The sequence below is a fragment of the Lampetra planeri genome, chromosome 73 (genome assembly GCF_965212315.1).
Source record: "Lampetra planeri chromosome 73, kcLamPlan1.2.h2, whole genome shotgun sequence".
NCBI lineage: Eukaryota > Metazoa > Chordata > Hyperoartia > Petromyzontiformes > Petromyzontidae > Lampetra > Lampetra planeri.
The window spans coordinates 1769661-1796249 of NC_136178.1; the positions used below are offsets into that span (position 1 = coordinate 1769661).

Below are 26589 nucleotides of genomic sequence, written 5' to 3' on the forward strand. Positions count from 1 at the left end.
AGACCTCGACATTTTCATTTATCTCCTAAACATGTTGCAAGATTTGGAGTTAATTGTAATATGGTGCCACCTAGTGGCGATACAGCTCAGGCGAGTCTTTTAAGTAAACGGACGGCAAAGCTGAGTTATAGATTCATGTTCATCATCATTACACTGGTCAACAAAAAAAATGTTTTTTTCTGGCCTGGACTTTTGCAGCTGTTTTAGACTAATTTTAGGGTGCTGATTCCAAATCTGATCTCAGATTTGCTATATCACATCTCATTTTATGCTATCGGCATACCCCATTTTCATTGATTTTACCCGAAATTAACTCTGTCACTTATGATTGCAAGTTGTTGCGAGTCAGTGACTGCTTTAGTGTTAAGTTATGGTGCTGTATTTTTAGGATAGTGTGTTTATAATATAATTTTATGTAGATATCCACATTTATTTAATATTTTTCTTCTGCAGTTTTTATTGAAAACGCAATATTTGACATCTCAAAAACCTGATGTGATAGACAAAAACTGATGCCAGATTTGGAATCAGCAACCCAAAATTACCTTAACACCGTTGGAATACCTTATGCCAGAAAAAGTGTGTTGACCAGTGAATTATCAACCATAATTAAATCCAATGCTGGATGGAGGTCTCTCCAAGCTGTCATCATCAAATATTCTTGCAATGCAACAATCCACTGAGCACCTGCATACGAGCTGATTTCAGAGCTCTCCATCTTTGATCTTTAAAGGTGCATTTGAAATGTTTTTTTATACTCCTACTGATGCTCCTGCTGTTGTGGAGTGACTCATGCAGCCAGCTATGGCTACAGGGTTTTGTGGTACGTATTTTGTGTCGTTTATTGTGAAATTTCGGTCACAGTTCCTATGATCACTGTTACATTTCTCATGGCTTTATTTTGGTGATTTCAATAAGATTTTTGGTTTAGCCATTTTGTTTGTTGTAGTACGGAGTTCGAATGATGCCTTTAATCTAAGTTGTCTTGTGGTTGTTGTTTGACTTGCAACCCACTGGGATTTTTGCACAGCGTGGGTGTACGGTGCTTTTTTCTGGAAGACTTTGCAGTTTTTCCCTGGATTTTTCTGTTTGCGCATAGTTACTTTGAGATGTTTTCTTGTTCATGTTTCTGTTTTTTATTTGTTGCGGTTGCACCCGATTCAAGAGCCGAATGGCTCACAGGGCTATACCAAATAAATGAAAATGAAATGAAACTGTTTAGGCGAAATGGGGGATCTTTCTGTTTGTGTTAGGTGCTCGCTAACAGCACTTGCCCCTACAATCTGTCCAGGCTATACGGGGGTCTTTGTCCTAGGTACTCACTAACAGCACTTGCCCCAACATTATGTGCAGGCTATACGGGGGATCTTTGTGTTTGTTAGGTGCTCGCTAACAGCACTTGCCCTGACATTCTGTCCAGGCTATATGGGAGATCTTTGTCATTGTGTGTTGGGAGCAAGTTTGAGTCGCGTGTAGTCGTGGGAGTTTAACGGGCACCTGCTGCTACTGACAGTCGTTGACTCCGGTTGGACAGACGCTGATAGACACAGACAAGAGGAATACAGAGATACAGAGACGACATAGACACAGAGACACAGAGACAGGCAGAGAGAGACACACAGAGGCGAACAGAGACACAGACGGACAGAGAGATGTTGAATCGAACACACTGAACTCGCTCCATTGAAAGCGATTCCTCGATCTTTGCCCATTCCCGGAGGTCGTTCTAGTTTCTATTTCATTGTGTGTGGTGTGAACGTGTAAGCAATGTGGGATATCGATGTACACGGATATGAACAAGATCAGCAGACAAGACGTCTTTCATACTTTTTGGTTCTTTCAGTAAAGTCACGAAGGTAGAAAAAATAAAATAATACATAAATCACGACGCTTCGATCGCAACACGAGCGGTCATCCTCAGGCGAAAACATCCAGACGTTGTCGCGGCAGAAGTCACGTGAACTACGGCACTTGACAAAGATAAGGTGACCCCCCCCCTACCGTGGCTCGCCCCGCTCAGCTGAGCATTGTTTTAATGCGGTGGGCTAACGCGAAATTGATTTCTGTAAGACGAAGGTACTTTGAAAACCCACTGGCGATACTCTTTCACATGAGCGCACAACTTCATCTATCTGTGATGAAAGCTGCACTTTCCGTCGTTTTCATGCAGGGGGCGCTGCAAACCTACGCGCCCCCTGCATGAACGACGGAGGCGCAGGGACAGACGTTCGATCACGTTGGAATCGATCTGCAGACGGCAGTCTTCTCGCTCGGCCAGCTCTGTGTCGCCTCATCTCGATCCCGCGATCCCAACAAGGTGAAAGTCCGCATCGAACCGAATCCCCAGCAAGGCAATCTACTTAACGACGAGAGAAAATTCACACGAAATGCTTTCAATTAAGTCGTCCAGATGTAAAATGATAAAAGCTTTTAATGAAGAAATACAATCATAAAATTCAAAACATAATACAATTAAAAGTTGTTTCATTTTAAAACTTCAAAACGGAGCATCAGGAGTTTGTGTGAATGCATCGTTCGTGCACAATTTTGTTTGTGACTTTCCTGGCCCAAGGCCATAAATGGTTGTGAGGGGCACCGCAGGCGGTCAGGCTTGCTTCAACCCATGGTAGCCAACATCCAGACGTTAATCAGCAAGGACCATTTCTCGTCCTAATTCGACAAAATCTACGTCAACACGTAATACAAAATTATAATTCGTGTTGTAGAGAATGTATCTCCTCTACGTGTAACTTTTTAGTGGTGTGCCTTGTAACTGATGAATGATCCGAGTGTGTTCGCTATTTCAAAGACAATGAGAGTTGCTCCAGAGGCAGACGCTTCCTGAAAACACAAAAATACCCTTTGACCTGTATCACAAGAACAATGAGTCTCACCTGAGTTATCTGTACAGGTTACTTGCCCAACACACACTTTGTCCTAACATCACTTAATCAATGTTTGACCCTTATAGACAAAATGTTACATGTACACACACAATCAGACAAGTATTCAGTCTAAATTATTGACAGATATGTTAACAAAATTTAATTACTGCACTAGGTTACATCGCATTAACAAGAAGCTAATTTAAAAAAATATGTAAAATCTGCTTAAGTGTATGTACAACATACTAATGCACCATTCAAAACGAGTAGGCCATTGCATGCTGGCGTCGGGGTCAAAATATATGAAATTCTAAGCATTACCTACAAACTCCACAACTGAGATGCCACATCAACCATCGCCCCCTACTGACAGGCTCTTGTCCACATGCAGGCCGGTGCGGGGCCACCACCTTGTGCCACACAGGGGCAGCTGCTACACAGGTCCACAAAGACTGGCCGCTCTTACCCTGCAGGTTGAACCTAGGAACCGAGTGTTCAACTTCACATTCTTGTCATTAAAGGCCTGTGACAAAGGAGCATCTATTGGAGCGACATCGTCTCAAGCTTACACATCTCCCGGGTCCCCATTTGACTTTGTATTATCTCGGAGGAAGTCCACCCACACCTCCACTTCCACAAACTGCTGGGAGTTGCCTCGCTCTGCCTCACAGTCAGAATTCTCCTCCTGCTTCACGTTGCCACCATCGATGTGAACGTCCGATTTTGGAGTTGAACCTTCATCTTCAGATTTTACATTCACTTCTACGCTCTTCACCATCACTTCTTCACATTTCACCTTCACCTCTTCATATTTCACCTCGATTCCTTTAAAAGTGTCCAAGCTGGGATTTTCTTCCAGTTCTTGTTTGATGAGGGATGGGCTCATTGCAGCACTTTGACGATCACAAGCTGATTTCAGACTCCACTCCTTGTGGATCTTCTGATGCTTGTGTGTTCTCTGGTGTCTTTGAAAATGTGATGACTGTACAAACGCCTTCCCACACACACTGCACTTGAAAGGGTTCTCTCCCGTGTGTGTTCTCTGGTGTCTTTGAAAATTTGATGACTGTGCAAACGCCTTCCCACACACACTGCACTTGAAAGGTTTCTCTCCCGTGTGTGTTCTCTGGTGTGTTACAAGAGGAGATGACTGTGCAAACGTCTTCCCACACACACTGCACTTGAAGGGTTTCTCTCCCGTGTGAGTTCTCTGGTGTGTTACAAGAGGAGATGACTGTGCAAACGTCTTCCCACACACACTGCACTTGAAGGGTTTCTCTCCCGTGTGAGTTCTCTGGTGTGTTACAAGATGAGATGAATGTGCAAACGTCTTCCCACACACACTGCACTTGAAGGGTTTCTCTCCTGTGTGTGTTCTCTGGTGTACATGAAGAGAAGATGAATCTGAAAACGCCTTCCCGCACGGAGTGCACCTGAAGGGTTTCTCTCCCGTGTGTGTTCTCTGGTGTGCTACAAGATGAGTTGACTGTGAAAACGCCTTCCCACACACACTGCACCTTTAGGGTTTCTCTCCTGTGTGAGTTCTCTGGTGCCGTGTAAAATTTTCAGTACGATCCGTGCTGTACGCACACCGGTCGCATTGTTGCCTTTTTGCACCGAAATGTGCCGAATGCCTTTGCTCCATCAGACCAATTCTGCAAAGGAAGCGACAGCTGCAGAAAGAGAAAAAGTTATATCCACACCATCTACACATCAGTATCAATACATATACACAGTAACACGTGACTTACACGTCTATACTTATTCATATATTTATGATAGCGTGAAAAAGTGTCCCAAATTCATCACACGGGCTGTTATGGCACACAATGAGAGGGCAAATGGTTATAAACATGCCTGGAAGCCCTCGTATCTTCAAAATGAATGTTAACCCAAAACTCCAAGCACACAATATTGGCTGTCTGGCTTCAAAATAAATGTTTATGAAAGCTAAATTCAGCTCACATAGCAAAGGGTGTTGATAATAATAATTTGTGTTATGCACAAATGCATAAATGAATGTTCAATCGCAACTAAGAGGTGTAAAGCCAGGCACAGATGTCCTTGATTTCTGTGATGAACAGTTCCGACTTTAGCTGATGCACGTGTGCTGTGATAACTTCCTGACTCCATTCTTACAAAGAGTTCCAGAGGAAAACAAAAATAAACAACTGTTTTGATATAACGTCCGTGCTCAATAGAGTTAATAGACTTTACTGCAAACACAAACTTGACACTGTCACACACTCAGAGGCTGAGCCAGGATTTTCAGGTAGGGAGGGGGGCAACCCCTCCAGTAATGAAAAATGATAGTTGTTAGTAAGTAAGGAGTTGTTAGTAAGTAAGGAGTTGTTAGTAAGCAAGGACTTGTCCCTTGCTTTTTATTCGACGCGTGTGATCGGCATTGCGCTCGCTGAACGTGATGCCTTCAGGGAAGTCGTGTCCTGTAGACGCAACTGCGCACAATTCCGTGAGTCGCTTGCAACTGCTTTGCCGTTACTTATTGCCAATTATGGACTTGGACTGTTGTCCTCTCATAAAGTCCCTGGCACGTAATAATATGCCACACGGTGGCGGTCGCAAAATGACCATGAAGTATGTGGTGTCAACCCACATCACAACTGAGTTAAGCGGTCTGCAATGCTTTCCCCTACCACATGGCTCTTAATTCTAGATTTGAAGCTTTCGTGACTGCAAGGATTCATATTCTTAGGTTTTTTTCGATAAAGTCACGTGACTTTACCGAAAAAACCTAAGAATACATATGGCTCTTCGCGCGCCGTACTTCTACAGCTGTTCAGTGTGCCGGGAGATTTTAGGTGGCGCTTCCCTCCAGGCTTATGAAGCCATTGGCTTCTCGGAGTTTCAATACATATCCGTGCGAAGAACGGGTACAACTGCTATCTTAAATATAAAGCAGAAATTACATCTGTTTGTTTGTGTGAAGCAGCAAAAACTCTCCAACGCTGAGCTCTGGCGTCATGAAATTTTCACAGCTTATGCCGTCTGGAATTTCTAAGCGAACGCGAGTTGCCAAAATCGACCTTCCATAGAAGTGGATTAAGGTTGAATATCCTTGAGTGAAAACATCCGATTTAGGTAAATTGATGTGTTTCGGCTTTTTTCTTTCTTGCAAGCATCAATTTTTTTCAGGGATTTTCAGTGAAAGATGAGGGAATATGAAATTTGAAATTTATCCAAGACAAGAATCCAAGTCCCGGGTGAAGCCGGGTAGTGAAGCTAGTTAGTAATAAACCCCAATGATCCGATCTAAATTATGGATTTCGATCAGATCGTAGGGGGGACACGTGCCACCCTACCCCCACTGGCTCCACCACTGTCACACACTGGCATGGTTCACAGGTGGTGGTGTGTCCAGACCCACACCTGGCCACCTTCACCTGCTCAGTATTAATGCTTCCTCACTCCACCAAGTAATTCATTGAGGATCAATCAACACAGCCGAGACTGCGTGTCTCTCTCTCTCTCTCCCCGTGGTGGCGTTGATTTCCTTCCCGATCTCCGGGTTTCCCCTCCACATGTAGAGAGTGAACACCGCCACGCGTCTAGAGTGAACACCGCCACGCGTCTAGAGTGAACACCGCCACGCGTCTAGAGTGAACACCGCCACGTGTCTAGAGTGAACACCGCCACGCTGTTGACAAGCCTCACCTTGTTGTTGTTGTTGTGGGCAGGTCGCTTCTGAAAACAAGAGCGGTACAGCAGCTCAAGCGGGCGTGGCCTGGTAAAAAATGAAAAAAGAAAACTGTGAATATTTAAAATAAAACAAAGTTACAAAGTAACGAGCCAGGTGAAGAGAAATTAAAACTTAAGCAAGATACTCTTTGGTTCTTTCAGGAAAGTCACGTAGAATAAATAAATACATTAAATAATAGCATGTGACGTTTCGATTGCAACACAAGCAATCATCATCAGGTACTAATTAAAGAGAAAACAAACCCAGTAAACTTAGAAATGTAATGCAATAAAACACAGAGAGTCAGCTAACAAAACAGTCAACACCCCACCTGGTTGATCACGTTCTTCCAAAGATTGCTCAATTTGAGAGAGAGACAAAACACAGACACGGAGACACAGACAGGGAGAGATAACACAGAGACACAGAGAGAGACACAGAGACAAATAGAGAGAGACACACACACATAGACACACAGAGAGATGACAGAGAAAAATAGAGAGAGACACACACATAGACACACAGAGAGACACACACACAGGCACACAGATAAACAACACCTCTGTGTCGAGGCCTGTCAATGCAAGGCTGTAGCCATGGAGTCAACATTGGGGGGGACCAAATCTTCCAGGGGGTCTGGGGTCCCCCCCCCCCCCCAGAAAAATATCTAAATTTGAAAACTAATTTCCTGCTATTTAAAGTTCACTAACACATGGGATGCAATTTGTCTTTATTCTTTACAATAATATCTAATATTGTATTGTATTACATTGCTGTTTTTTTCTTTTTTACCTTTTCTTGTTTCATAGTGTGTAATGGCAGAGATTAGGGATTCATAAAGTACAACGCAATCATATAAACAGAAATCTATGCATTGTTATATGAAGACAAGTCCAGATTTCGTGGCCAAGGTTTAGCAAATTGTTGTTTTTATTAACATAGCATCACAATTATTATTTTTAAGAAGATTTTTATAACAATAAATTGGAGGGGCATATTTGATTATTATAAGTATTATAACAAATTATAATTATTATAACATTATAATTATAACATATTATAATTATTATAACATATTACGTGTCAATGAGAGATTTGGAGGTTTGGTGACTGCACAGAAAGAGAGCACACTTAATCAAACAAACTATGTAAAAGTTTGGAAATGTAATTCAATGCAAAACAGAGTTTGTCAACACACAATTAATGCATAGCCTGGCTGATTACGTTCTTCCAAAGATTGCTAAACTAAGCGAGATAATTGAAGCAGACGCGATCAGGCGAGGGCAGGAGGCAAGGCCCCGCGTTGTAAAGTTCCAACCTGGACATCGCTTCCATGCTCGCTGCTACTCAATTGACATCCCAACAAGAGAAAGAGCGAGGCTCTACCTCGGTACACAACAACAACCACAACTACCACCACAACCACCGCAACCTGAACAACCACCACCACCATCATCATCACCACCACCACCATAACCACCACCATAACCACCACCACAACCACCACCACCACAACACCACCACAACACCACCACAACCACCACCACCACCACCACAACGACCACCACAACAACCACCACAACACCACCACCACAACCACCACCACCACCACAACACCACCACAACCACCACCACAACCACCACCACAACCACCACCATCACCACAACAACCACCACCACAACCACAACCACCACCATCACCACCACCACCATCACCACCACCACCATCATCATCACCACCACCTCCACAACCACAACCACCACAACAACCACTACAACCACCACCACGATGAAAATTTCTCACCTCGGATTTCAGTTCACACGCGGAGCGGCAACTTCCAGCTACCTCGCGACGCCACGCGCAGCAAGCCGTGACGTCACTTCCGGGGTACAAGACAGTCCCCTCGCACATCGAGCGGCTCTGTAACTTAAATAAATAATGTAAATGAGCCCGGCTCACACGTGGATGGATGGGGTACAGATGCTGAACACGTCGCAATAAACTCGCGGCAACTTTCACGAATAAATTATGTTAATGAGCCGCCAGTCACCGGGCGTAGCTTTGCCCAAATAAGGATTGGTACTGGTACAGATATCGGCAGCGGCCAAGAAGAGGTGACGTCACGCTCAAGAGCGCGTTAGTCGGAGGTGGGGTGAATACCTTGGTGACATGACGTCACTAGCGAGGCACACCGCCCCCTGGCGTTTGACGCCGATGAGGTCACGCTGAGCGGTGACATCAGAGAGCGGGGTCGGAGTTCAAGTTTGTTGACAGAAGGGGAGCGGCAGTGTCGTGGTGAGCGCTGCGCTCCGTACCGACCAGCCGAGTTCCATTCCCGCTCGTGGCCAACACCGCCAGTGACGACTTTCCGAACCGGTCCTGAGCCTCCCCTACGTCGACTCAGCCTCAAACGAGTACCCGGTGCGGTGTGTCAACATCGCCACTGGGGAGACAAAGGCGGCCGGGCGTGGTGCTGGCCACCCACCCCCTCCCTCGTGTGCCGTCCCACCCTTAATAGGTGCTCGCTAAAAGCACTTGCCCCTACAGTCTGTTGCCTCTCTATCGCCGGCACCACTCCAGTGGGGATCTGTCTGCAGATGTGGCTCATGTCAGGCAGAGATTGCAACCAGGTGGTCCGTTGTCAACAGGTGCAGTCACAAGAGCCGCGTCGGCCCAGCTGCAGACTCACGACTTGATGGATCTTGGGTGGGAAGATGAGCTGCTGGATTTTGGTGGCAGCAATGGAAGCCAGGACAGCAAACTTTAAATTTGCCGCAGGTAGCACAAGTTATACTGGTAGGAACCTCCTGGTTACACCAGCCCACAGGGAATTATTGTGTCCGTCCGTCCGTCGTGCAGGGAGGGGCTGGGTGGCGAGGGAGGCGCTGGATGGGGTGGGGAGTGTGTGGCTGGGTGGGGAGGGGCTGGGAGGTGAGGGTGGGGAGGTGCTGGGTGGGGAGGGGCTGGTCACCCCGTGGTGCCCTTATAAAACTCAACGTTTAACCTAATCACGCCGGCTTGTGCCCTCCCTCACAGTCGGGCATATTTGTGGAATACACCACGCCGCCGTTGACCCTGGCCATTGACCGAGCAACCCTATGTTCCTACCAGCTCCCTCCGCAGGAATGTGTTTCTGTTCATTTCCCATCACAACAACGGCAACAAGGAAATAACCCAAGAGTTAAATATTACCGCTTGATGGAATAAATTCTCCTTCACTTGCACTAAGTGGAGTGGAATTTACTGTTGCGTTGCACAATGTGTTGAACAAATTGTGATAGTCTTGTGACCTTTACAACTGACACACCACCCCAAACAAGACGTAAATTTTGATCTTGTTCAAGGGTTATTATAGGCCCGAACATTACAACTCTGTGTGCGTTTTTTTGGTTAGATTCATTTGGCAAGGGAAACTCGTTGGCTTTCTCTCTGCTCCACTCGCTTGACAGTTTGACACTTTGTCCTGCCACACCCAGTGTGTCACAGTGCTTGTCTGACATCACTAACCAGAGAAGATGAATGGTGAACATTTAATAGAGAAATAGAACATTTATGGTGGTCTTTGGAAATAGTTTTAAACAATCCAGGACGGTTTGCTTTTATGGAAACATTCCAACTGTGATTGTATTTGTTTGAGATGTCCCCGCGGCAGTCGAGGTTTTTGGCAATGATCTGCAGGGATGGTGCGTTTCCGTTCCTAGCCGCGAGGGGATATCCTTGTTACTGCGCCGTCCGTTAGCGTTGGTTCACGTTCGGAGCAGTGAGGAAGCCCGCTTATCTTGCTTATGTTGTTGAGTTGCGTCGGCAATAAACCCAAAGGGCAACCTTACCCGGTGAATGCAGTAAAACATATAGTAAACCACTGTAGTCTTCGTTCCTGCAATGAAGGAATAACAAAGCTACACCAACTCTCTCCCGAAGCCCTCTTCTGGCTAGCAGACCTCGACATTTTCATTTATCTCCTAAACATATTGCCAGATTTGGAGTAAATTGTGATATGGTGCCACCTAGTGGCGATACAGCTCAGGCGAGTCTTTTAAGTAAACGGACGGCGAAGCTGAGTTATAGATTCATGTTCATCATCATTACACTGGTCAACAAAAAAATGTTTTTTTCTGGCCTGGACTTTTGCAGCTGTTTTAGACTAATTTCAGGGTGCTGATTCCAAATCTGATCTCAGATTTGCTCTATCACATCTCATTTTATGCTATCGGCATACCCCATTTTCATTGATTTTACCCGAAATTAACTCTGTCACTTATGATTGCAAGTTGTTGCGAGTCAGTGACTGCTTTAGTGTTAAGATATGGTGCTGTATTTTTAGGATAGTGTTTATAATATAATTTTATGTAGATATCCACATTTATTTAATATTTTTCTTCTGCAGTTTTTATTGAAAACGCAATATTTGATATCTCAAAAACCTGATGTGATAGACAAAAACTGATGCCAGATTTGGAATAAGCACCCCAAAATTACATTAACACCGTTGGAATACCTCATGTCAGAAAAAGTGTGTTGACCAGTGAATTATCAACCTTAATTAAATCCAATGCTGGATGGAGGCCTCTCCAAGCTGTCATCATCAAATTTTCTTGCAATGCAACAATCCACGGAGCACCTGCATACGAGCTGATTTCAGAGCTCTCTATCTTTGATCTTTAAAGGTGCATTTGAAATGTTTTTATACTCCTACTGATGCTCCTGCTGTTGTGGATGACTCATGCGGCCAGCTATGGCTACAGGGTTTTGTGGTACGTGTTTTGTGTCGTTTATTGTGAAATTTCGGTCACAGTTCCTATGATCACTGTTACATTTCTTATGGCTTTATTTTGGTGATTTCAATAAGATTTTTGGTTTTGCCATTTTGCTTGTTGTAGTACGGAGTTCGAATGATGGCTTTAATCTAAGTTGTCTTGTGGTTGTTGTTTGACTTGCAACCCACTGGGATTTTTGCACAGCGTGGGTGTACGGTGCTTTTTTCTGGAAGACTTTGCAGTTTTTCCCTGGAATTTTCTGTTTGCGCATAGTCACTTTGAGATGTTTTCTAGTTCATGTTTTTGTTTTTTATTTGTTGCGTTTGCACCCGATTCAAGAGCCGAATGGCTCACAGGACTATACCAAATAAATGAAATGAAACTGTTAAGACTATATGGGGGATCTTTCTGTTTGTGTTAGGTGCTCGCTAACAGCACTTGCCCCTACAGTCCGTCCAGGCTATATGGGGGTCTTTGTCCTAGGTACTCACTAACAGCACTTGCCCCAACATTATGTGCAGGCTATACGGGGGATCTTTGTCTTTGTGTTAGGTGCTCGCTAACAGCACTTGCCCTGACATTCTGTCCAGGCTATATGGGAGATCTTTGTCATTGTGTGTTGGGAGCAAGTTTGAGTCGCGTGTAGTCGTGGGAGTTGAACGGGCACCTGCTGCTACTGACAGTCGTTGACTCCGGTTTGACAGACGCTGATAGACAGACACAGACAAGAGGATACAGAGACGACATAGACACAGAGACACAGAGACAGGCAGAGAGAGACACACAGAGGCGAACAGAGACACAGACGGACAGAGAGATATTAAATCGAACACACTGAACTCGCTCCATTGAAAGAGATTCCTCGATCTTTGCACATCCCCGGAAGTCGTTCTAGTTTCTATTTCATTGTGTGTGGTGTGAACGTGTAAGCAATGTGGGATATCGATGTACACGGATATGAACAAGATCAGCAGACAAGACGTCTTTCATACTTTTTGGTTCTTTCAGTAAAGTCACGAAGTTATAAAAAATAAAACAATAAATCAATCACGACGCTTCGATCGCAACACGAGCGGTCATCCTCAGGCGAAAACATCCAGACGTTGTCGCGGCAGAAGTCACGTGAACTACGGCACGTGACAAAGAAAAGGTGACCCCCCCCCTACCGTGGCTCGCCCCGCTCAGTTGAGCATTGTTTTAATGCGGTGGGCTAACGCGAAATTGATTTCTGTAAGACGAAGGTACTTTGAAAACCCACTGGCGATACTCTTTCACATAAGCGCACAACTTCATCTGTGATGAAAGCTGCACTTTCCGTCGTTTTCATGCAGGGGGCGCTGCAAACCTACTCGCCCCCTGCATGAACTATGGAAGCGCAGGGACAGACGTTCGATCACGTTGGAATCGATCTGCAGACGGCAGTCTTCTCGCTCGGCCAGCTCTGTGTCGCCTCATCTCGATCCCGCGATCCCAACAAGGTGAAAGTCCGCATCGAACCGAATCCCCAGCAAGGCAATCTACTTAACGACGAGAGAAAATTCACACGAAATGTTTTCAATTAAGTCGTCCAGATGTAAAATGATAAAAGCTTTTAATGAAGAAATACAATCATAAAATTCTAAACATAATACAATTAAAAGTTGTTTCATTTTAAAACTTCAAAACGGAGCATCAGGAGTTTGTGTGAATGCGTCGTTCGTGTGCAATTTTTTTCGTGACTTTCCTGGCCCAAGGCCGTAAATGGTTGTGAGGGGCACCGCAGGCGGTCAGGCTTGCTTCAACCCATAGTTGTCAACATCCAGACCGTTAATCAGCAAGGACCATTTCTCGTCCTAATTCAACAAAATCTACGTCAACACGTAATACAAAATTATAATTCGTGTTGTAGAGAATGTATCTCCTCTACGTGTAACTTTTGAGTGGTATGCCTTGTAACTGATGAATGATCCGAGTGTGCTCGCTATTTCGTAGACAATGAGTTGCTCCAGAGGCAGACGCTTCCTGAAAACACAAAAGTACCCTTTGGCCTGTATTACAACAACAATGAGTCTCACCTGAGTGATCTGTACAGGTTACTTGCAAAACACACTTTGTCCTAACATGACTTATTCAATGTTTGACCCTTATAGACAACATGTTACATGTACGCACACCATCAGACAAGTATTCATTCTAACTTATTGACAGGCATATTAACAACATTGAATAACTGCACTGAAATATACTGCATCAGATTTTGATTTAAAGCTTTCGTGACTGCAGGGATTTATATTCTTGGTTCTTTCGGTGAAGTCAAGGGAAATTATAAAAAAAATAAAAGAAAACTAAAATATGCTTATTATTTTTTTATTATTTCCCTTCTAAGTGACTTTACCGAAAGAACCAAGAATATGCTGCATCAGGTTACATCGCATTAACAAGAAGCTATTTTAAAAAAATACGCACCGTCTGCTTAACAGTGTATGTACAACATACTATGGTGCCATTCAAAAGGAGTAGGTCATTGCATGCTGGCGCCTGGGTCAAAATGTAGCAAATTCTAAAAACAATATCTACAAACTCCACAACTGAGATGCCACATCAACCATCGCCCCCTACTGACAGGCTCTTGTCCACATGCAGGCCGGTGCAGGGCCACCACTTTGTGCCACACAGGGGCAGCTGCTACTTGGGGATGCTCTTCGAGTGTTTGAAAAGAGATACGATACAAAACTCCGAATTGCCGAGGCAATAAATCCAGTACAACATAAATGCAATTATGATAACATAGTGAATGCTTGGGAGCTTATTGGCTCTCGCTCCTGATTACAGATCTACGCAACCATTAGGTCCACAAAGACGGGCCGCTCTTACCCTGCAGATTGAACCTAGGAATTGAGTGTTCAACAACTTCACATTCTTGTCATTAAAGGCCTGTGACAAAGGAGCATCTATTGGAGGGACATCGTCTCAAGCTTACACATCTCCCGGGTCTCCATTTGACTTTGTATTGTCTCAGAGGAAGTCCACCCACACCTCCACTTCCACAAACTGCTGGGAGTTGCCTCGCTCTGCCTCACAGTCAGAATTCTCCTCCTGCTTCACGTTGCCTCCATCGATGTGAAGGTCCGATTTTGGAGTTGAACCTTCATCTTCACATTTTACCTTCACTTCTGCGCTCTTCGCCATCACTTCTTCACATTTCACCTTCACCTCTTCATATTTCACCTCGATACCTTTAAAAGTGCCCAAGCTGGGATTTTCTTCCGGCTCTTGTTTGATGAGGGATAGGCTCATTGCGGCACTTTGACTTTCACAAGCTGATTTCAGACTCCACTCCTTGTGGATCTTCTGATGCTTGCGTGATCTCTGGTGTTTTTGAAGATTTGGTGAAAGTGTAAATGCCTTCTCTCCCGTGTGTGTTCTCTGGTGTGTTACAAGAGTAGATGAATGTGCAAACGACTTCCCACACACACTGCACTTGAAGGGTTTCTCTCCCGTGTGTGTCCTCTGGTGTACATGAAGAGAAGATGAATCTGAAAACGCTTTCCCGCACGGAGTGCACCTGAAGGGTTTCTCTCCCGTGTGTGTTCTCTGGTGTGCTACAAGATGAGTTGACTGTGAAAACGCCTTCCCACACACACTGCACTTGAAGGGTTTCTCTCCCGTGTGAGTTCTCTGGTGTGCTACAAGAGTAGATGAATGTGCAAACGACTTCCCACACACACTGCACTTGAAGGGTTTCTCTCCCGTGTGTGTCCTCTGGTGTACATGAAGAGAAGATGAATCTGAAAACGCTTTCCCGCACGGAGTGCACCTGAAGGGTTTCTCTCCCGTGTGTGTTCTCTGGTGTGCTACAAGATGAGTTGACTGTGAAAACGCCTTCCCACACACACTGCACTTGAAGCGTTTCTCTCCCGTGTGTGTTCTCTGGTGTTTTACAAGAGTAGATGACTGTGCAAACGCCTTCCCACACACACTGCACATGAAAGGTTTCTCTCCTGTGTGAGTTCTCTGGTGCCGTGTCAAATTTTCAGTACGATCCGTGCTGTATGCACACCGGTCGCATTGTTGCCTTTTTGCACCGAAACGTGCCGAGTGCCTTTGCTCCATCAGACCAATTCTGTAGAGGAAGCGACAGCTGCAGAAAGAGAAAAAGTTATATCCACACCATCTACACATCAGTATCAATGCATATACACAGTAACACGTGACTTACACGTCTATACTTATTCATATATTTATGATAGCGTGAAAAAGTGTCCCAAATTCATCACACGGGCTGTTATGGCACACAATGAGAGGGCAAATGGTCATAAACATGCCTGGAAGCCCTCGTATCTTCAAAATGAATGTTAACCCAAAACTCCGAGCACACAATATTGGCTGTCTGACTTCAAAATAAATGTTTATGAAAGCTAAATTCAGCTGACATAGCAAAGGGTGTTGAAAATAATAATATTTGTGTTATGCACAAATGCATAAATGAATGTTCAATCGCAACTAAGAGGTGTAAAGCCAGGCACAGATGTCCTTGATTGCTGTGATGAACAGTTCCGACTTAAGCTGCTGCACGTGTGCTGTGATAACTTCCTGACTCCATTCTTACAAAGAGTTCCAGAGGAAAACAAAAATAAACTACTGTTTTGATATAACGTCCGTGCTCAAGAGTTAATAGACTTTACTGCAAACACAAACTTGACACTGTCACACACTCAGAGGCTGAGCCAGGATTTTCAGGTAGGGAGGGGGGCAACCCCTCCAGTAATGAAAAATGATAGTTGTTAGTAAGTAAGGAGTTGTTAGTAAGTAAGGAGTTGTTAGTAAGCAAGGACTTGTCCCTTGCTTTTTATTCGACGCGTGTGATCGGCATTGCGCTCGCTGAACGTGATGCCTTCAGGGAAGTCGTGTCCTGTAGACGCAACTGCGCACAATTCTGTAAGTCGCTTGCAACTGCTTTGCCGTTACTTATTGCCAATTATGGACTTGGACTGTTGTCCTCTCATAAAGTCCCTGGCACGCAATAATATGCCACACGGTGGCGGTGGGGGTTGCAAAATGCCCATTTATCTTATATATATCTAAAAAGGAAATGTGTGGAAACGTGTGTCTGTTCTAAATGTTTAGCATACTTCCCAACATGCTAGACACTTGAAATTTGGCACGTGGATAGGTTCCATACTGTACACAATGTAAAAAGTATAAAAATAGACTTTTGTATTTTTGGGGGGGGGGGGGGGGTAAATGACCATAAAGTATGTGGTGTCAACCCGCATCACAACTGAGTTAAGCGGTCTGCAATGCTTACCCCAAGCATATGGCTCTTCGCGCGCCATACTTCTACAGCTGTTCAGTGTGTCGGGAGATTTTAGGTGGCGCTTCCCTCCAGGCCGATGAAGCCATTGGCTTCTCGGAGTTTCAATACATATCCGTGCGAAGAACGGGTACAACTGCTATCTTAAATATAAAGCAGAAATTACATCTGCTTGTTTGTGTGAAGCAGCAAAAACTCTCCAAAGCTGAGCTCTGGCGTCATGAAATTTTCACAGCTTATGCCGTCTGGAATTTCTAAGCGAACGCGACTATTTTCAACTCGCCACATCATTCCCTTCCCGAGTTGCCAAAATCGACCTTCCGTAGAAGTGGATTAAGGTTGAATATCCTTGAGTGAAAACATCCGATTTAGGTAAATTGATGTGTTTCGGCTTTTTTCTTTCTTGCAAGCATCCATTTTTTTCAGGGATTTTCAGTGAAAGATGAGGGAATATGAAATTTATCCAAGACAAGAATCCAAGTCCCGGGCGAAGCCGGGTAGTGAAGCTAGTTAGTAATAAACCCCAATGATCCGATCTAAATTATGGATTTCGATCAGATCGTTGGAGGGGCACGTGCCACCCTACCCTCACTGGCTCCACCACTGTCACACACTGGCATGGTTCACAGGTGGTGGTGTGTCCAGACCCACACCTGGCCACCTTCACCTGCTCAGTATTAATGCTTCCTCACTCCACCAAGTAATTCATTGAGGATCAATCAACACAGCCGAGACTGCGAGTCTCTCTCTCTCTCTCCGCGTGGTGGCGTTGATTTCCTTCCCGATCCCCGGGTTTCCCCTCCACATGTAGAGAGTGAACACCACCACGCGTCTGGAGTGAACACCGCCACGCGTCTAGAGTGAACACCGCCACGCGTCTAGAGTGAACACCGCCACGCGTCTAGAGTGAACACCGCCACGCGTCTAGAGTGAACACCGCCACGCGTCTAGAGTGAACACCGCCACGCTGTTGACAAGCCTCACCTTGTTGTTGTTGTTGTGGGCAGGTCGCTTCTGGAAACAAGAGTGGTACAGCAGCTCAAGCAGGCGTGGCCTGTTAAAAAATGCAAAAAAACTGTGAATATTTAAAATAAAAACCAAGTTACAAATTAGCGAGCCAGGTGCAGAGAAATTAAAACTTAAGCAAGAAACTCTTTGGTTATTTCGGTAAAGTCACGTAGAAAAAATAAATTAATTAAATGATAGCATACGACGTTACGATTGCAACACAAGCAATCATCATCAGGTACAAATTAAAGAGAAAACAAACCCAGTAAACTTAGAAATGTAATGCAATACCATAGAGAGTCGGGTAACATAACAGTCAACACCCCACCTGGTTAATTACGTTTTTCCAAAGATTTCTCAATTTGAGAGAGACAAAACACAGACACGGAGACACATAGACAGACACATAAGCAGAGAGAGATGACACAAAGACACAGAGAGACACACACACACATAGGCACATAGAGAAACAACACCTCTGTGTCGAGGCCTTAAATAGAGAGAGGGGGGGGGGTAGAGAAATTAGCATGTCAATGCAAGGCTGTAGCCATGGAGTCAACATTGGGGGGGACCAAATCTTCCAGGGGGTCTGGGGTCCCCCCCCCCAGAAAAATATCTAAATTTGAAAACGAATTTCCTGCTATTTAATGACTTAAATATTTTTTAAGGTTCACTAACACATGGGATGTCATTTGTCTTTATTCTTTACAATAATGTCTAATAGTGTATTGTATTACATTGCTCTGTTTTTTTCTTTTTACCTTTTCTTGTTTCATATTATGTAATGGCAGAGATTATGGATTCATGAAGTACAACGCAATCATGTAAACAGAAATCTATGCATTGTTATATGAATACAAGTCCAGATTTCATGGCCAAGGTTTTGCAAATTGTTGTTTTTATTAACATAGCATCGCAATTATTATTTTTAAAAATGTTTTTATAGCAATATATTGGGGGGGGGGGGGTGTCATTTTTAGCATATTTGATTATTATAATTATTATAACATAGTATAATTATTATAACATATTATATTTATTATAACATTATATTTTTTATAACATTATAATTATCATAACATATTATAATTACGGCCTTGTGTCAATGAGAGATTTGGAGGTTTGGTGACTGCAGTAGAGGACACAGAGAGAGAGAGCACACTTAATCAAACAAACTTTGTAAAATTTGGAAATGTAATGCAATACAACACAGAGTCGGTCAACACACAATTAACGCATCGCCTGGCTGATTACGTTCTTCCACAGATTGCTAAACTAAGCGAGAGAATTGAAGCAAACGCCATCTGGCGAGGGCAGGAGGCAAGGCCCCGCGTTGTAAAGTTCCAACCTGTACATCGCTTCCATGCTCGCTGCTACTCAATTGACATCCCTACGAGAGAGAGCGAGGCTCTACCTCGGTAAACAACAACCACAACCACCACCACATCCACCACCACCACAACCACCACCACAACCATCACCACCACAACCACCACCATCACCACAACCACCAGCACAACCACCACCACCACCACAACAACCACCACCACCACCACGATGAAAATTTCTCACCTCGGATTTCAATTCACACGCGGAGCGGCAACTTCCAGCTACCTCGCGAAGCCACGCGGCAACAGGCGGTGACGTCACTCTTTTCCGCAATGAGTTGGTCTTAACACGAATAAATTATGTTAATGAACCCAGCCCATACGTCGGAGGAGTGGGGCGCGGGTGCTGAACCCGTCGCAATAAACTGGCGATGGATTTCACGAATAAATTTTGTTAATGAGCCGCCAGTCACCAGGCGTAGCTTTGCCCAAATAAGGATTGGCACTGGAACAGATATCGGCAGCGGCCGAGCGGAGATGACGTCACGCACAAGACGCGTCAGTCAGGGGTGGGGTGAATATCTTAGTGACATGACGTCCCTAGCAAGGTACGTCGCCCTCTAGCGTTTGACGCCGATGAGGTCACGCTGAGCGGTGACGTCAGAGAGCGGGGTCAGAGTTCAAGTTTGTTGACATAAGGGGAGCGGCAGTGTCGTGGTGAGCGCTGCGCTCCGCACCGACCAGCCGAGTTCCATTCCCGCTCGTGGCCAACACCGCCAGTGACGACTTTCCGAACCGGTCCTGAGCCTCCCCTACATCGATTCAGCCTCAAACGAGTACCCGGTGCGGTGTGTCAACATCGCCACTGGGGAGACAAAGGCGGCCGGGCGTGGTGCTGGCCACCCACCCCCTCGTGTGCCGTCCCACCCTTAATAGGTGCTCGCTAACAGCACTTGCCCCTACAGTCTGTTGCCTCCCTATCGCCGGAACCACTCCAGTGGGGATCTGTCTGCAGATGTGGCTCATGTCAGGCAGAGATTGCAACCAGGTGGTCTGTTGTCAACAGGTGCAGTCACAAGAGCCGCGTCGGCCCAGCTGCAGACTCACGACTTGATGGATCTTGGGAGGGAAGATGAGCTGCTGGATTTTGGTGGCAGCAATGGAAGCCAGGACAGCAAACTTGACATTGCCGCAGGTAGCACAAGTTATACTGGTTGGAACCTCCTGGTTACACCAGCCCACAGGGAATTATTGTGTCCGTCCGTCCATCGTGCAGGGAGGGGCTGGGTGGCGAGGGAGGCGCTGGATGGGGTGGGGAGGGTGGGGCTGGGTGGGGAGGGGCTGGGAGGTGAGGGTGGGGAGGGGCTGGGTGGGGAGGGGCTGGTCACCCCGTGGTGCCCTTATAAAACTAAACGTTTAACCTACTCACGCCGGCTTGTGCCCTCCCTCACAGTCGGGCATATTTGCGGAATACACCACGCCGCCGTTAACCCTGGCCATTGACCGAGCAACCCAATGTTCCTACCAGCTCCCTCCGCAGGAATGTGTTTCTGTTCATTTCCCATCACAACAACGGCAACAAGGAAATAACCTAAGAGTTAAATATTACCGCTTGATGGAATAAATTCTCCTTCACTTGCACTAAGTGGAGTGGAATTTACTGTTGCGTTGCACAATTTGTTGAATAAATTTTAATAGCCTTGTGACCTATACAACTGACACACTTCCCCAAACAAGACGTAAATTTTGATCTTGTTCAAGGGTTATAAAAGGCCCGAACATTACAACTTTGTGTGCGTTTTTTTGTTAGATTCATTTGGCAAGGGAAACTCGTTGGCTTTCTCTCTGCTACACTCGCTTGACAGTTTGACACTTTGTCCTGCCACACCCAGTGTGTCACAGTGCTTGTCTGACATCACTAACCAGAGGAGATGAATGGTGAACATTTAATAGAGAAATGGAACATTTATGGTGGTCTTTGGAAATAGTTTTAAACAATCCAGGACGGTTTGCTTTTATGGAAACATTCCAACTGTGATTGTATTTGTTTGGGATGTCCCCGCGGCAGTCGAGGTTTTTGGCAATGATCTGCAGGGATGGTGCGTTTCCGTTCCTAGCCGCGAGGACATATCCTTGTTACTGCGCCGTCCGTTAGCGTTGGTTCACGTTCGGAGCAGTGAGGAAGCCCGCTTATCTTGGTTATGTTGTTGAGTTGCGTCGGCAATAAACCCAAAGGGCAACCTTACCCGGTAAATACAGTAAACCATATAGTAAACCACTGTAGTCTTCGTTCCTGCAATGAAGGAGTAACAAAGCTACACCAACTCTCTCCCGAAGCCCTCTTCCGGCTCGCAGACCTCGACATTTTCATTTATCTCCTAAACATATTGCCAGATTTGGAGTAAATTGTGATATGGTGCCACCTAGTGGCGATACAGCTCAGGCGAGTCTTTTAAGTAAACGGACGGCAAAGCTGAGTTATAGATTCATGTTCATCATCATTACACTGGTCAACAAAAAAATGTTTTTTCTGGCCTGGACTTTTGCAGCTGTTTTATACTAATTTCAGGGTGCTGATTCCAAATCTGATCTCAGATTTGCTCTATCACATCTCATTTTATGCTATCGGCATACCCCATTTTCATTGATTTTACCCGAAATGAACTCTGTCACTTATGATTGCAAGTTGTTGCGAGTCAGTGACTGCTTTAGTGTTAAGATATGGTGCTGTATTTTTTGGATAGTGTGTTTATAATATAATTTTATGTAGATATCCACATTTATTTAATATTTTTCTTCTGCAGTTTTTATTGAAAACGCAATATTTGATATCTCAAAAACCTGATGTGATAGACAAATACTGATGCCAGATTTGGAATCAGCACCCCAAAATTACATTAACACCGTTGGAATACCTCATGCCAGAAAAAGTGTGTTGACCAGTGAATTATCAACCATAATTAAATCCAATGCTGGATGGAGGCCTCTCCAAGCTGTCATCATCAAATTTTCTTGCAATGCAACAATCCACGGAGCACCTGCATACGAGCTGATTTCAGAGCTCTCCATCTTTGATCTTTAAAGGTGCATTTGAAATGTTTTTATACTCCTACTGATGCTCCTGCTGTTGTGGATGACTCATGCAGCCAGCTATGGCTACAGGGTTTTGTGGTACGTGTTTTGTGTCGTTTATTGTGAAATTTCGGTCACAGTTCCTATGATCACTGTTACATTTCTTATGGCTTTATTTTGGTGATTTCAATAAGATTTTTGGTTTTGCCATTTTGCTTGTTGTAGTACGGAGTTCGAATGATGGCTTTAATCTAAGTTGTCTTGTGGTTGTTGTTTGACTTGCAACCCACTGGGATTTTTGCACAGCGTGGGTGTACGGTGCTTTTTTCTGGAAGACTTTGCAGTTTTTCCCTGGAATTTTCTGTTTGCGCATAGTCACTTTGAGATGTTTTCTAGTTCATGTTTTTGTTTTTTATTTGTTGCGGTTGCACCCGATTCAAGAGCCGAATGGCTCACAGGGCTATACCAAATAAATGAAATGAAACTGTTAAGACTATATGGGGGATCTTTCTGTTTGTGTTAGGTGCTCACTAACAGCACTTGCCCCTACAGTCCGTCCAGGCTATATGGGGGTCTTTGTCCTAGGTACTCACTAACAGCACTTGCCCCAACATTATGTGCAGGCTATACGGGGGATCTTTGTCTTTGTGTTAGGTGCTCGCTAACAGCACTTGCCCTGACATTCTGTCCAGGCTATATGGGAGATCTTTGTCATTGTGTGTTGGGAGCAAGTTTGAGTCGCGTGTAGTCGTGGGAGTTGAACGGGCACCTGCTGCTACTGACAGTCGTTGACTCCGGTTGGACAGACGCTAATAGACAGACACACACAGACAGACAAGACAGGCGGACAGACACAGACAAGAGGAACACACAGACGACATAGAGAGACACAGGCAGAGAGAGAGACACAGATGCGAACAGAGAGATGTTGACTCGAACACACTGAACTCGCTCCATTGTAAGAGATTCCTTGATCTTTGCCCATCCCCGGAAGTCGTTCTAGTTTCAATTTATTTCATTGTGTGTGGTGTGAACGTGTAAGTAATGTGGGATATCGATGTACACGGATATGAACAAGATCAGCAGACAACAGGTCTTTCATACTTCTTCTTGGTTATTTCAGTAAAATCATGAAGGAAGAAAAAATAAAATAATAATAAATCATGACGTTTCGATCGCTACACGAGCGGTCGTCCTCAGGCGAAAACATCCAGACATTATCGCAGCAGAAGTCACGTGAGCTACGGCACGTGACAAAGATGAGATGACCCCCTCCCCCCACCGTGGCTCGCCTCGCTCAGCTGAGCATTGTTGTAATGCGGTGGGCTCACGCGAAATTGATTTCTGTAAGACGAAGTTAGTTTGAAAACCCACTGGCAATACTTTCATATAAGCGCACAACTTCGTGACGAACGCTGCACATTCCGTCATTTTCATTCAAGGGGCGATGTAAACCTACGCGCCCCCTGCATGAACGACGGAAGCACAGGGACAGACGTTCGATCACGTTGGAATCGATCTGCAGACGGCGGTCTTCTGGCACGACCAGCTCTGTGTCGCCTTATCTCGATCCCGCGATCTCAACCAGGTGAAAGTCCGCATCGAACCGAATTCCCGGCAAGGCCATCTACTTAACGACGAGAGAAAATTCACACGAAATATCGTTTTCAATGAATAAGCTTTTAATGAAGAAATACAATTATCTAATTCAAAACACAATACAATTCAGTTGTTTTATTTTCAAACTTCAAAACAGGGCATCTGGAGCTTGCGTGGATGCGTCGTTCGTGTGAAAACATTTTCGTGACATTCCTGGACCAAGGCCGTAAATGGTTGAGGGGCACCGCAGGTGGTCAGGCTTGCTTCTACCCATGGTAGCCAACATCCAGACGTTAATCAGCAAGGGCCATTTCTCGTCCTAATTCGACAAAATCTACGTCAACACGTAATACAAAATTATAATTCGTGTTGTAGAGAATGTATCTCCTCTACGTGTAACTTTTCAGTGGTATGCCTTGTAACTGATGAATGATCCGAGTGTGCTCGCTATTTCAAAGACAATGAGTTGCTCCAGAGGCAGACGCTTCCTGAAAACACAAAAATACCCTTTGACCTGTATCACAAGAACAATGAGTCTCACCTGAGTTATCTGTACAGGTTACTTGCCAAACACACACTTTGTCCTAACATCACTTAATCAATGTTTGACCCTTATAGACAAAATGTTACATGTACGCACACAATCAGACAAGTAATCATATTCTTAGGTTTTTTCGGTAAAGTCACGTAGGTTAAACATCAAAATTAATGAAAATAAAATAAAATAAAACAAATATCACGACGTTTCGGAGGCAACACAAGTCTCCGTCATCAGGTGGGACCGTCACAGCCGAATTAGCTGCATCAAGTGATGCAGCTAATTCGGCTGTGTCGGTCCCACCTGATGACGGAGACTTGTGTTGCCTCCGAAACGTCGTGATTTTTGTTTTATTTTATTTTCATTAATTTTGATGTTTTACCTACCTGACTTTACCGAAAAAACCTAAGAATATAATCAGACAAGTATTCAGTCTAAATTATTGACAGGCATGTTAACAAAATTTAATTACTGCACTAGGTTACATCGCATTAACAAGAAGCTAATTTTAAAAATATGCAAAATCTGCTTAAGTGTATGTACAACACACTAATGCACCATTCAAAACGAGTAGGCCATTGCATGCTGGCGTCTGGGTCAAAATATATCAAATTCTAAGCATTACCTACAAACTCCACAACTGAGATGCCACATCAACCATCGCCCCCTACTGACAGGCTCTTGTCCACATGCAGGGCCAGTGTAGGGCCACCACCTTGTGCCACACAGGGGCAGCTGCTACTTGGGGATGCTCTTGGAGTGTTTGAAAAGAGATACGATACAAAACTCCGAGTTGCCAGAGGCGATTAAGCAAGCAATATATAAATGCAATTATGATAACATAGTGAATGCTTGGGAGCTTATTGGCTCTCGCTCCTGGTTAGAGATCTACCCAACCCACAGGTCCACAAAGACTGGCCGCTCTTACCCTGCAGGTTGAACCTAGTAAATTGAGTGGTCAGCTTCACATTCTTGTCATTAAAGGCCTGTGACAAAGGTGCATCTATTGGAGCGACATCGTCTCAGGCTTACACATCTCCCGGGTCTCCATTTGACTTTGTATTGTTTCGGAGGAAGTCCAACCACAAACTGCTGGGAGTTGCCTCGCTCTGCCTCACAGTCAGAATTCTCCTCCTGCTTCACGTTGCCTCCATCGATGTGAAGGTCCGATTTTGGAGTTGAACCTTCACATTTTACCTTCACTTCTACGCTCTTCACCATCACTTCTTCACTTTTCACCTTCACCTCTTCATATTTCACCTCGATACCTTTAAAAGTGTCCAAGCTGGGATTTTCTTCCGGTTCTTGTTTGATGAGGGATAGGTTCATTGCGGCACTTTGACTTTCACAAGCTGATTTCAGACTCCACTCCTTGTGGATCTTCTGATGCTTGCGTGATCTCTGGTGTGTTTGAAGATTTGGTGAAAGTGTAAACGCCTTCTCTCCCGTGTGTGTTCTCTGGTGTTTTACAAGATTTGATGGATCTGAAAACGCCTTCCCACACACACTGCACTTGAAAGGTTTCTCTCCCGTGTGTGTTCTCTGGTGTGTTACAAGAGGAGATGACTGTGCAAACGTCTTCCCACACACACTGCACTTGAAGGGTTTCTCTCCCGTGTGAGTTCTCTGGTGTGTTACAAGACGAGATGAATGTGCAAACGTCTTCCCACACACACTGCACCTGAAGGGTTTCTCTCCCGTGTGTGTTCTCTGGTGTGCTACAAGATGAGTTGACTGTGAAAACGCCTTCCCACACACGGCACTTTAAGGGTTTCTCTCCTGTGTGAGTTCTCTGGTGCCGTGTAAAATGTTCAGTACGATCCGTGCTGTATGTACACCGGTCGCATTGTTGCCTTTTTGCACCGAAACGTGCCGAGTGCCTTTGCTCCATCAGACCAATTTTGCAGAGGAAGCGACAGCTGCAGAAAGAGAAAAAGTTATATCCACACCATCTACACATCAGTATCAATGCATATACACAGTAACACGTGACTTACACGTCTATACTTATTCATATATTTATGATATTTATGATAGTGTGAAAAAGTGGCACACAATGAGAGGACAAATGGTCATAAACATGCCTGGAAGCCCTCGTATCTTCAAAATGAATGTTAACCCAAAACTCCAAGCACACAATATTGGCTGTCTGGCTTCAAAATAAATGTTTATGAAAGCTAAATTCAGCTGACATGGCAAAGGGTGTTGAAAATAATAATATTTGTGTTATGCACAAATGCATAAATGAATGTTAAATCGCAACTAAGAGGTGTAAAGACAGGCACAGATGTCCTTCATTGCTGGGATGAACAGTTCCGACTTTAGCTGCTGCACGTGTGCTGTGATAACATCCTGACTTCATTCTTACAAAGAGTTCCAGAGGAAAACAAAAATAGTTTTGATATAACGTC

The 26589-nt window shown here is 44.7% G+C and overlaps 2 protein-coding genes across 2 annotated transcripts; both read right to left on the reverse strand.

Moving 5' to 3' along the window:
* Nucleotides 1-2462: 2462 nt before the first annotated feature.
* Nucleotides 2463-17677, reverse strand: LOC144737767 (uncharacterized). The gene is made up of 3 exons (XM_078620628.1): nucleotides 17618-17677; nucleotides 14801-15460; nucleotides 2463-4402 (listed from the first exon to the last, which is right to left on the reverse strand). The coding sequence occupies exons 2-3, from the start codon at nucleotides 15430-15432 to the stop codon at nucleotides 3451-3453; spliced, it is 1584 nt and encodes a 527-aa protein (XP_078476754.1). The 5' UTR covers nucleotides 15433-15460; nucleotides 17618-17677; the 3' UTR covers nucleotides 2463-3450.
* A 6892-nt stretch (nucleotides 17678-24569) lies between these two features.
* On the reverse strand, nucleotides 24570-26093 carry LOC144737766 (uncharacterized). The gene is given in 2 exon segments (XM_078620626.1): nucleotides 24570-25934; nucleotides 25936-26093. Coding segments are annotated over 2 exon segments (912 nt in total). The 5' UTR covers nucleotides 26070-26093; the 3' UTR covers nucleotides 24570-25156.
* Nucleotides 26094-26589: the final 496 nt, after the last annotated feature.